The sequence below is a fragment of the Perca fluviatilis genome, chromosome 8 (genome assembly GCF_010015445.1).
Source record: "Perca fluviatilis chromosome 8, GENO_Pfluv_1.0, whole genome shotgun sequence".
NCBI lineage: Eukaryota > Metazoa > Chordata > Actinopteri > Perciformes > Percidae > Perca > Perca fluviatilis.
Window position 1 is genome coordinate 12302255 of NC_053119.1, and position 13375 is coordinate 12315629.

The following is a 13375-nucleotide window of genomic DNA, read 5'->3' on the forward strand; positions in this document are numbered from 1 at the left end:
GCAAGACTGTGAAGTTTTCCCAGTGTCGGGAGACTTGTCTGCTCCAAGAAAGCCCTCTCAAACATTTCTCACCTTGTTGTATAATGTATTAGTTTCTACTAACACTCTTAGTTGTTGTTCAAGCAGAATAACTTTCTACCGCATAAAACCTTTCCTTGAAATCATTTTGTGATTATTTTTGTTTTTGCATCATTGCCAAACAACTTAATGATGATTATGTCCTATTAGCTGAATGAGGAGTAATTATCATCAGTACTCGCAGAATCACGTAATCGTGCTCAATAGAGTTTTACATGAAATGAAATGAAATTACAGATGACAAACCAGAAATGCATGCTATAGGGGACAAAATATTACACTACAAGACAAATGTATCCTCGGAGTACACTTTCCTGGCAACTTCCATGAAGAGGATGTACGTCTCTTCAGCATAGATTTCTCTTTTGAATGTTTTTGACTGAGTCATACTTTGAAGCCAAGTATTGACCGTATTACGCCCAAATAGTGGGGATGAGTTGCTCTGACAAAGTGAGTCGTGGGACAGGATGTGGACCCGAGAAGTTCCTGTGTAATTGCTGCAGAGATCTCACACACCGTTCCAACTCTGTAAATGCTTTTGTGAGCCTCTGTCTGCTGCTCCTCACAGCTGAGAATGCAAACTGCTCTCAAATGGAGGCTGTGAATCTAATTGAGTGAGACAAGTGTTTACGATCTCAAGTATCAAACCTAGAATCTCTTGATCTGCGGCAATTATACACTTTCAGTACAGACACACGATCATGCTTGGCTTTACATACACACACATACATTCACATACAAACGACTGCAGACAGATGCACACTTGGCAGAAGCTGTGTTTGATTCCTATTAAGAGAACAGTGTGATGAAGTGTAGGGGATAAGGATGGATCTATATAGATGTCTGCCATGAAGAAACACTTGACAGCTGTTAATACATTTGGGTTCTTGCTGTTCTCAATCAGCTGACTGATTGAGCATTGTTTTTATGGATTTAGTCTCTGTGGGATGACTACTTTCAAGCATGTATATGCACAGGAATAGTTTAACATTTGTCAATTTTGGAAAATATGCTCATTCACTGGCACCAAGCGCCAGTTATACAGAGCCAAGCTAGCTATTTCTGCCTGCTCCCAGTCTTTATGCGAAGCTAAGCTAACTGGCTGCTAGCTCCAGCTATATATTTAATGCCCAGACATAAGAGTGGTATCGATCTTCTGCTAACTATCTGCAAGAAAACAAATGGGCATATTTCCCGACATATCAAACTATTCCTTTAACTGGGTCATTACTGTTTACACCAACCCTCCAGACTAATGCCCAAATTGATCAGGAAGGTTTTATGGGTCCATAAAACACAGAGCTTCATTTGACCCTGCTACAACAACAGTCTAGCTCACTCAGCCTCGATCCGTGTCGGCGTCCTGGTTCTCTGATCCGGTGAGTCAGGCAGACTTCTTACTCCTAATAACTTCCATCGGGCCGTCTCGGCCTGGCACATTATGGTGATGAGGCGGCAGATTGTGTGGTGAAACTGTCAGTCTATTAGATGACGAGGCAAGTCGGCGGGTTGAGTTGGGGGGGGGTGGTTAAGTGAACCTTTGGGGCCCGTCACTAACTCAGAACTTCAAAGTAAAGGCTGGACTAGGGGTTGGGATGCAGTGTGGGACTCCGGGATTGGAGGGGTTAGGGGGCAACAAACATCATCTGTAATTGAGGTTTGTGAGGTTTTGGTTTTTCTGCAGGCTTGCATATTCTCCCTTTTTACATTTTTAGTGTCTGCTGAGCATGTCCCAGCCAGTACCCCGGTACCAAGTGCAGCAGGAAGAGGACTGAGCTGGAGACAGAAACCTCACATAACATCACAGAGAAAGCCCACAAAGACAACATACTGTACATGTGAATCCTGCAAGACGGGGAACACTGAAAGTGGCCTCTGTTCAGTCCAAGGCCATGACACTGGGAAACATATAAATGAGACCATGCTGTAGAAATGCCTTTTATTTCAAACCAGTACCACCCCCCCTCCCCCCGCCACCCACACTCCCACCCACCACCTTTCTTGTTGGAAAGCTCTTTGCCACACTCAAGGGGAGTAGTGTCGTATCCGACCCCCGCCTGATTAAAATGAACATAAAAGGGATTGAATGTTTCCCTCCCTATGTTCTGTGTCTGTGTTGACAGGATGATTGTATGTTAATTTGTATGTCTGTTGTCACATGGGAGTTATGCTGTCCAAATTAACAGCAGTATTGTGTGTGTGTGTGTGTGTGTGTGTGTGTGTGTGTGTGTGTGTGTGTGTGTGTGTGTGTGTGTGTGTGTGTGTGTGTGTGTGTGTGTGTAACCCTAACACACATGCACACACAGACACACAGACATATATGCTGTCCTTTTATGTGTTTGTGGTCACAGTGTATCTATAGGAATGGCCTCAACAAACTATAGGAATACCCAACAACACTCCAGCTGCGCTGCTCTGTAATTAGTGCGTTGAAACCAGAGAGCTCTAATGTTGCCTGGCTGACTTTCAACGCTGTGGGAGCTTAGGATCCCCCTGCGATGTCTCACTCTCCGTTCTCTGCCAATTTCCCTTATTTCTTTGTCTAAATATGACTTAAATTAAATGAACCCCGAATAAAAAAAAAATGAATCGTTAACTAGCGTGTCATGTTATGGAGCCTAGGAAAACAAAACTTGGGGGAAAAAATATAATTGAATTGAATGGACCATAAAGTTCCTCTCCAACTCAATGTATAAACAGAGCACGAGATGAGAAGCAGTGAGAACATCAGGACTGAAACGTTTGTTTACGTCACTCAGATTCCGCCACCTGACTCTTTCCTTGCCACAGTGTTATTTGTTGTGTTTGTGTGACACCATGCTTGTGCACACCGATTGTAGTGAATAAAAGAACATATACACATCAGACAGGACATAAATGCGGCTCGCTGCTGTTTTTTTTTTTTATTTGTTTCTTATTCTAATGGTCTGTGCTGTAAGATCATTGCGGAGCCAGCCTGATTGTTGCTTTTTAAACTCAGCTGGATGAAGCTGATGAGGGGAGATTCGTTCGGGATCTGTTGCACTTTTATGTGGAAGTGTGAGAAGATTGATTGATTGGCTGATGATCATTTTGGGAATGGATTGAAAACGTCAGTTACGGTTGACTAATTTTTGTTTTGTCCTCTCCGGCCTTGTCTGTCCTAGGTTTTGCGTGGGGCTCAGCTCATAGCGGTGGCATCAGCTGATGGCGGGGCCACAGCAGTTGAGGGCTCCCCCCTCCCCCCTGACATCCAAGTGCAGTACGTCCAACTAGCCCCCGTCACAGATCACACAGCCGCCGTACAGGTAAAACAACACACACACACACACACACACACACACACACACACACACACACACACACACACACACACAAAACAAACTCTTCCAGGCTCCCATACACGTGTACACAGACAGAGATTGTTTGTTACTGGGTAGCATTCCAAGAGCTGTAAGTATGCATCTATTGTGTGAGGTGAAACAGACCCTGGTACTAATCTAAATCAGTCTCACTACACATGTTTGTTTTTTAAAATAATAAATATCTGTTGCCCACCTCTTTGAACTCTTTTGAAGAATCTGAAGTACATATTGTAGATCAGGAATCAGTCTGTCAGCGATGCCATTAATTATGCCGAGTACTCGGTGCTCGGCCAGAAGATACAAATCCCAGGATTTTGCTTATTTTAGTACTCTGATGTGTAGAAGTAACAGAGATTAAAGGTGCAGCAGGTGAGTCTTATAAAACTTAACTTATGTCATATTTGCTGAAACTGACCCTATGTTCCAGTAGAACTACATGAAGCAGGTAATTAAAAACAAATGTGGCTCTTCTGGCACCACCTACAGCCTGTAGTGTGATTTGCAAAAATCCACCGCTCCCTGTTCAGATCCTCCAATCAGGGCCGGGCGGGGGGGGGGCTGTCTAACTGTGTGTACACATACATTCATTCTCCCTTGTGAGGGGAGGGGCTTAGGAGACCGTTTTGGGCTTTAGCGGAAAGGGGGAGGGGGGACTGAGAAGTTGTCGATGTTCACATTTTTGGGCTAAGTCCTGGATCTTCACAATCCTACCTACAGCACCTTTAACTAAAAATGTAATTTGTAATGAAAATCTCCTTATTTTTTTAAATTTTTTTTTATATTTCTCTTCGAAGACACTCTACATTTGTAAAATCAGACAGAAAAGGTGCTAGGAAGTTGGAGGAGTATATCTTTCTGATGTTAATTTGAAAGTTTATTTTATAAATTAACTGGATAATGTCATGATACTATAGGGTTATGTTATATTAGTTATAAATATTTAAGCTTCCTTCCTCACTAGTCATTTTGTTAGTCTTGAATGTCAAATGGAAGTCAATAAATTGTACGTACTCAGCTCTCGCTTGTGAAGATACATTTATGTACATTTTCAGCTAATTCCAAACATTGTCCTTCCAAACAAACAATAAAACGACCCACCACTTCAAGACATAAACAGGTGATACAGATCGAAAAGGAATTTCATTCAACTTGCAGAAACTATCCACTGTCCTCCACAGCTCAGCCTCTAACATCAGCCTCCTTGGAACTTATAGTTTGCTTAAAGTCACGTACACAGTCTTGTGCCTTAGATTTTTCAAAACGGAATCGTACTCTTTTTACCAGAGTTGCTAATTGTTTCTACCGGTGACTCAACCAGAAGAATACCATGCCCAGCCCAGTGTTGAAAATGCTTTGATGGCAAGTAACTTCACATTGCCTGTCGCCCATGTTTTTTTTCAGCTGTACAGCCATCCAGTTGGAACAGCGGATCACTGCGCTTGTTTCAAAGCCCCCAAGCCCTTTTTTTGTGCTTAAAGGGATACGCCACCGTTTGTTGAAATAGGGCTTATCACGGTCTAGCCTGGCTGATAGGTGGGCCAACGCATTTTTTGTCTCAGTGCAAGTAATCACTGAGACAAAAAATGAGGTGTCAATGAGGTGTCAAGTAACGAAGTACAAATACTTCGTTACCTTACTTAAGTAGACATTTTGGGTATCTATACTTTACTGGAGTAATTATTTTACAGCAGACTTTTTACTTCTACTCCTTACATTTTCACGCAATTATCTGTACTTTCTACTCCTTACATTTTAAAAATAGCCTTGTTACTCCTATTTCAGTTTGGCTTGTTTTCATTCCGGCTTGTCATTGTTTGTCACCTATCCAGATAAATCGCGCCATCTGGATAGAGTGAATTTGATTGTGGTTGGGTGAGAAGTATAAACACATTCCGACACCCTATTGGTTTGTATGCGATCCATTTCGGTGCCTTATTTAGGTGCCACTTAAATGACTGCGCTTCTCTCTGATGCTCCAAAAACGGACGTTAGAGGGAACTGAAACATCGTTGCACGGGACGCTAGTTAACACTACACTCGACAGCAGGTAACGTTAGCCTTCCGTTAGCTAGCAGCTGGCGTAAACACGGTTAAAATGCTGAGAGCTAAACAGTGTAAAAGTGTGTCTGTATTTCACTGTGTAGGATTGTAACACCAGACTGTAGCTGCCGTTGTCTGAAAAACACAGAAGAGATGTGTCACCTTTTTCAGCCCTTCTGAGTTTGCATGTATGATTTTAATATAACATTATAGTCATTATGGCCTTTAGAAAAAAAAATTTTTGTGTAGGTGGGGTAGTGCACTATAGGCTCCTGTGCGGCGGGTTATGCTTTTGTCCTTAATGGCATTTTTTCCCCTTACATTACTTGTACTTTTATACTTTAAGTAGTTTTGAAACCAGTACTTTTGCACTTTTACTTGAGTAAAAAGCTTGAGTTGATACTTCAACTTCTACAGAACTCTTTTCAAACCCTAGTATCTATACTAGGGTAATTCTACTTGAGTAATGAATGTGAATACTTTTGACACCTCTGCAAGTAATTAGGTCGTTTTTTTGTCTTTTGTTGGCTCACTTTTACTCACAACATGCTAACCGGCAACATAGGAATCCATTCACTACGCTAAGCTAACTAGCGGCGGTGCTGCCGGTGTTGCACCAGACTAAAACAATGCATGCACAGAAAATGCGTTGGCCCACCTATCAGCCAGGCTAGACCGTGATAAGCCCTATTTCAACAAACAGTGGCGTATCCCTTTAAGCACAAAAAAAGGGCTTGGGGGCTTTGAAACAAGCGCAGTGATCCGCTGTTCCAACTGGATGGCTGTACAGCTGAAAAAAAACATGGGCGACAGGCAATGTGAAGTTACTTGCCATCAAAGCATTTTCAACACTGGGCTGGGCATGGTATTCTTCTGGTTGAGTCACCGGTAGAAACAATTAGCAACTCTGGTAAAAAGAGTACGATTCCGTTTTGAAAAATCTAAGGCACAAGACTGTGTACGTGACTTTAAGCAAACTACAAGTTCCAAGGAGGCTGATGTTAGAGGCTGAGCTGTGGAGGACAGTGGATAGTTTCTGCAAGTTGAATGAAATTCCTTTTCGATCTGTATCACCTGTTTATGTCTTGAAGTGGTGGGTCGTTTTATTGTTTGTTTGGAAGGACAATGTTTGGAATTAGCTGAAAATGTACATAAATGTATCTTCACAAGAGAGAGCTGAGTACGTACGGTTTATTGACTTCCATTTGACATTCAAGACTAACAAAATGACTAGTGAGGAAGGAAGCTTAAATATTTATAACTAATATAACATAACCCTATAGTATCATGACATTATCCAGTTAATTTATAAAATAAACTTTCAAATTAACATCAGAAAGATATACTCTAAAGATAAACTGCTGCAGCGCAAGTTAGGAAAATATGTGGGAACAATGTAATCTAGTCACAGTTTCAGAAGTGGCGATTAAGAGAGAAAGTATTTTCACTTAATCGCCAGTTCTGAAATCTGTGACTTTTTTTGTCACAGCTGAAAATGCATGCTCTTTTAAAGGAGTGGTCAATTGTTTTATTTATTTATTTATTTTTTACTTAATAATTTAGCTCCAGCCCCCTAAAAAATGAAAACAGAGTTCATCTTTTATATCCTTTATTATACATTTTCCCAATTCTAGGAGTCCATACATGTCTTCTTCTCTTGTGCAATTTTTCTATTCTTCTTTCTTTTCCTTCTCGTGAGAAATTAGGAGCTGACTAGCTGCCAAAGTTTCTGGTTGTTGGGGCTGACACCTGCCCTCTTTTGTGCTATTATGGTTTGATCAGCTTCATAATGAGGCAGAATAAATCCTGTAATATTTCACTCATAATTACTGTAATGTTGAAATGGAAACATGAGTGATGATTTTTATTGCAATTTAGCTAAACTACTTGCAGGCACAATGGGTCTCCTTTTCTCCTGTCATAATTTTGCTCAGCTTTCAGTCATTATGACGGTTGTTTGGACAAACAGTAATTTAACATAATAAAGGGGAGTGGATGGAGTGTTACAAGGAGAAGGGTAGTAATTGTAGATATGCCTAAAATACCTTGATGATTGTGCTTTTTCAGCAATAACCACATGTGGAATCGGGATGGTACACAGGCACCCGGCATAGTGGCCTTTGAAGTGGTCATTTTGACTCTGCGAGGAATCTAAAAGAACCACACTTTTCCGTTGTTCTCTCTGCTTTTTTTTTTAACCAAATATGTTGAACATCACATTTTCTCCCTACTGCTTCTTTCCCTCAAGTCCCATGCTAAAACGGGTGCCCTCTAGTCCTGCTGTGAGTCTTTGTTGTGTTGTTTCAGTATAAACAGAGACAACTTCAAAGGATTTATGGCTGTGTAAAATGGCAATCCTATCCTGATATGGATCTCCCTACAGACACCCACGCACCAGGTTTTGGAATTTTCAAGTTCAAACTTTGTTCTTGTTGTCTTTTTGTTGTCTGTAGTTGTCTAGGAAATTGGTTCCTTGCCCCTGTGAGCATAAAAGTGATTAGGCATCCTATATTGATGAATTGTTTTGGGTGTGGATTATACACAAGCTGATAGACTCCAGCAAGCATACAGAATGATTGCCACGTACACTGTATTCCAAGGTCTGTACTCCATGTTGCTTGGCGCAGCGAGCAATCAACCGGTTTGTTTACTCAAGTGATTCGTTTGAATGTTTTTTTTTTTTTTTAGATCTAAAAAGTTTAATTTTTTCTTAATGTTTGATTGTACACAGATCTTGACAGAAATCAACAAAGTACGCCGAGATCTGATCAGTCATCAGGGTTCTGTGCGGTGGAGTTTGGGTTCAGTAAGAGCACAGGGACATGCTCAAGGACCGAATCAAACCGCTTGTTAACAATGTGGTGTTTATTCATCAAACGATATTCAAACTCGTCAAAAGCAGATTTTCATTAGGCTTCAGTGCCGAAATATTGTACGTGCCAAGAAATAGGTGAAGGACTTTACAGAGTAAGGCCGGCTACACACTGCCTGCGTGGCGTTTCTGTTGCGTGTCAGCTGCGTGGATTTTTCTGTCTTTGCACACCAGAAACATGTCTGACGCGGTGCTGCTGCTAGCCTTGTCTGGACACGTATGTTTCCCATTTTCAGCGCTTATTTCTACATCCCATATTTTCTGATATAAAACAAAAATTGAAAACGGGTCAATGTGACCCGAAGTCAACACAAGGTTTATTAAACATAAATATATACTGATTTGATGCAGTATTGACGGCAAAATAGGCTACAGAATATTTCGTTCTGTATTGACAGGTGTAATATTAGAAGATTTTTTATTTTTTATTTTGTATTATTACATTTATGTCTGCATTTATATAAAAACCTAGAGACTTTCAAACGTCAACATGTTATTTATTAATATGTATTCGTGTCTAAACGACATATAAACATCTGTTCCTATTCTATTTTGCCTGGAAACGCTTCCTATTTCTAGCAGGCACACGTTTTCGAGACGTGCGTGTCACGCAGGCAGTTTGTAAGCTCTAACCTGTTAACATGGGAGCCGAAATATAAACGGACACGCCACGCAGCTGACACGCTCGCGCGATGCATCCAGTGTGTAACCAGCTTAAGTAAGAACCTACCTCGTCTATATCCTCGACGTTCCACTTCTGGGATTGCTCCGTTGCTGACAGAATATCTGCCGGATTTCACTCATTTAGGTCGGATATCCATTTTAAACTCCGGTCGATTTATGAGGACTATGGTTAACCTTTTCTCAGATCTCTGCAGGGTAAATCCAGACAGCTAGCTAGACTATCTGTCCAATCTGAGTTTTCTGTTGCATGACTAAAACAACTTTTAAACGTACACATGTTCCACCAAAACAAGTTCCTTCCGAGGCTATTTTGCAGCGGCACCGCGGCCTTTCTCCAGTGCTTAGCACCGCCCAAGACGATTGTGATTGGTTTAAAGAAATGCCAATAAACCAGAGCATGTTTTCCTCCCATCCCCGAATGCTATGTGGAGTAGCCAGACCCTCCTCCAGCGCGCTTTGGAGGAGGGTCTGGCAAAGCGAGACCAGAACCAACCAAACTCTGTCCAAACAATAATCAATCATAGGACAAAATATGTAATGCAATACAATTAAAACACAAGGAAGGAAATAAGGGCACAGAATAGCATTGACCAATTGCAACTACAACAAAAAGTTAAACTTTACTGTAAGACACATTGCAAAGAGCCACTGAGTAAAGTAGCCCATGTGGGTCTGGTACAGGCTGGGTTATTATCACAGTTGGGTTTTGATGTCCTAGCGTGTAAACATTGCTGGCTTTCAGTTCAAAGTTCAGAGGAAGGTTAGCGCCGCTCTTTCCCCCTTTTTCTGAAAAGTGTTGAATTGAGAAAATTGCTCTCATCTGTTTCCAGTCATATGGTAGCATTTATGCAAGTTCTTGAAAAATTACTTAGGCTTTTGTATTCATTTATCTCTGCATTTCCCCTCTCTTATTATTAAATAGTTTCCATTACCCAAACTAGATGAATTAGTGGCTGCTGGATAGCTCACCTCGTAGAGCAGGCGCCAATATATAGAGGTTTACTCTTCGTTGCAGCGGCCGTGGGTTCGACTCTGACCTGCGGCCCTTTGATGCATGTCATTCCCCCTCTCTCCCCCCTTTCATGTGTATATCTGTCCGATGAAAATAAAGGCCTAAAATGCCCCAAAAAACATATTTAAAAGTCCCATGAGAAGCTGCTTTTTGGATGCTTTTATATAGGCCTCAGTGGTCCCCTAATACTGTATCTGAAGTCTCTTTCCCGAAATTCAGCCTTGGTGCAGAATTACAGCCACTAGAGCCAGTCCCACAATGAGCTTTCCTTAGTATGTGCCATTTCTGTGTCTGTAGCTTTAAATGCTAATGAGGAGGAGGGTGGGGGTGTGGCCTTGACCAACTGCCACTTTGCTCGTTTGAAAGCCATGATGTCTCTCTCTCATGGGCGGGCCAAATTCTCTGGGCGGGCAAAGCAGAGAAAGGGGAGGTAATCTTGCTCCTTATGACCTCATAAGGAGCAAGATTCCAGATCGGCCCATCTGAGCTTTCATTTTCTCAAAGGCAGAGCAGGATACCCAGGGCTCGGTTTACACCTATCACCATTTCTAGCCACTGGGGGACCATAGGCAGGCTGGGGGAACTCATATTAATGTTAAAAAACCTCATAAAGTGAAATGTTCATGCCATGGGACCTTTAAAGCTAGATGAATTAGGGGCCAACACACTGTGATTTTTTTGTTGTTGTTGTTTGCATTCCAAGGGGCATTGCACTGCAAATTGGTAATAATCTGTGGGTGAATTTTGACACAACATGGTTTACCTCCTGCTCTGGTGTAATGATTTGACCACACTTCTTACAAATATGCCAGAATAGTTTCTGATGCATACAATTCAAAGCAATGGATCCATTATCTTTGAGTATTTCCAAATGGAGAACGAGGCCCGTAGTGAGACATTTCAACATGTCCAGTGTTTCAAATGCTCAGTGAAAAAAAAAAAAACCCATGGCTCCGTATGAGTTTTACTTGGCCTCTTTAAGGCCAGTGGTAACAGCGTGTCAGCCTCATGTGTTGTTGTTGCACTGTGTGTGCTGCTGTGGTGCAGCTGTGCTCCACTCAGTGCTGTTGTCTAGTGACAGGCATGTTGGGTTGGAGGGAGGATTACATGCTGCAGGTGTGTTTGAGGGAACCTTTGGCGCGCATTCGAGGAAGGAGTGAGTCACTCTTCATGGTCATCATCCAGGACTGAGTCATGAACCTCTCATCTTTTGAGGTTTTTTTTTTTTTTTTTTTTTTACCCGCACAATACCTCGCTGTGTCTGACACCGACCATAGAGACAGTCGGAGAGCATTAAAATACAAATGGCTCATCACTTGTCAAGTCTCTCTCCACCTGTCGCTCTGCCTCCTTTTCTCGGCCCTTCCACCGACTGTCTTCTTCTTTCTTCTCTCTGATATATCTCTTCTCTAATCTCTCGTCTTGTCATTCCTCTGCTCCTTCTATCTTTAGTCCATTCACAGTGTCTCCCACAATGACACATGGGCCGGGGCTACAGTATGGTTTGGTCCCCATCTGTTAGTTTACAGGAAACACACTTGTGTTGCAGCTTTTTCTAATTACACTGATTAGCTCAAGCAGGACCAGATCTCGCAGTCTTCCCGTTTGTTACCGCTTCCCTCTCCTCTCTTTCATGTGTCCCAGGCTGCCGAGCTGGCCCCTGCCCTGCAGACGGACATGGAGGTGAAAGAGGCCATCCAGGGTGCCATCCAGGGAGAGAACGGCGAAGTGGTCCAGATCGTCACCTCTGTGGCCACCTGAGAGCCCCGCCTGGTTCACCGCAGCCCCGAACTCTGCTCCACAGCATGGCCTGACGAGTCTCCGAGGTCGACAAATGCGCACAGTCTGATAAACAATGGAGTCAGACAGCATTTTTAATAAATATGTCTATTCTGTAGGTCACTGGTGAAACACAGGGAAAAAGCATTTTTCAATTTTTTTTTTTTTGTTTGTTTCCCCTGCAAATTCCTCAATTCTTTGCCAACCAGATGTTACCATGTGGAAATGTTCACAGAGAACTTGAAAAGACTGTGATACTCCAAAATCAGCTGTGGCCTCTCTGGTGTTTTCATCACCATGAGGACCTGGCCCACTGCAGAATACACAATGGGATTATTGTCTATCCAGGGAGGATGCTGCTTATGCAGACCATCACCCTGCCACTTCATCAGCACACACGCTTGTTTACATCAACTTTGGAAAATAGTGAGGTTATTTGGAGTTGAGCTGCTTGGCTGACCCCGAAAACCCCCACGAGGGTTTGAAAACCCCCTGAATCCCACCTCAAACAGCCAGTACTGTGCTCCTTTTCTCGTCCATTTCTTGTCACGGTGGACTGCAGTGGAAAGTAGCTTCAGCTCCGCACAGCTTCTCTTGGTTGTGATTAATTTGGTTTCCTGTCACTCTCCATGATTTAGTCCACACTATGTCTGACGGCTGTGAGCCCTGCCTTCCTTTACTTAGCTCTTGTTGTTTTCATATTGCTTTAGCCGCACCGCTTTGTTCGTATGTTTGTGCGTTTGATTTATCTCATTGTTACATGCCGAAATTTCTGGGGAGCCTTAATTTTGGAGGTACAAGACCATGAACTAGAAGAGATGGTGCCAGTGGTAGACAGTACAAGTTGCTTGTAGAAAACCAAGGAGACCTTGAAGTTGTTTATTCCTCCCAGTTTTGTCTGTGTGAAAGATACATTCATGTGAATAAAACATGTTTGTGGTTGCCATAAAAGTGTGTTTTTATTTTGGTTTCTCTCTGTATTTTCTCTTTATTTCCAGCGACCGTGGTCATCAAAATGGCTTCAAAGATCTCCAAGACAAGACTTTGCTTTCATCCACTGCAAATAAACAATTGAAGAGAGCATGAAATGATAGTTTGGTTTTGAGGTCTTGTTTCATGCTGCGCTAATGTATTTACTATTTTTGAAGTAAATATGTATCATGTCAACTTCAATAACCATAGGATTAGGCTACTGTAATGTCAGCAATCCTGACCGAATAGACTTTTAAACTAAGCTTTTAGATGTCTCGACAAGGTTTTTGTCAAAAGACTAATCTACTGGCCTCATTATGGCAGTGTCTGAACTGTACTTACATTTCCTTTCAAATCCACTCTTTGCCCACTGCATGGTTATGCTTTTCTGTCCATAAAGACCCATAGAATGTGTTGTGTTGTACTGATGCTCTGCTAATGATGAATATCTCTGCAGTCAGCAACAAAAGAGATAAGCGAGACACTCTGAGGCTGTGTTGGTTTGGGGGAAGTTTCCCATGCTCAGTGTGATGTAATGGTGTATTTTGGAGTCGGGGGGGGGGGGAGAAGAACCAGGCGACAAAATGAACTTGA

The 13375-nt window shown here is 42.2% G+C and overlaps 1 protein-coding gene across 2 annotated transcripts in view; it reads left to right on the forward strand.

The window, feature by feature from the left end:
* Positions 1–12760, forward strand: part of LOC120564373 (BTG3 associated nuclear protein) — a 48980-nt gene extending 36220 nt beyond the window's left edge. For both annotated transcript variants that reach the window (XM_039809268.1, XM_039809269.1), the window contains exons 12-13: positions 3225–3365; positions 11675–12760. In XM_039809268.1, coding sequence (XP_039665202.1) covers positions 3225–3365; positions 11675–11791 — 258 coding nt within the window. In that variant the 3' untranslated portion in view covers positions 11792–12760. The remainder of the gene's footprint in view (positions 1–3224; positions 3366–11674) is intronic.
* The last annotated feature ends 615 nt before the right edge of the window (positions 12761–13375 follow it).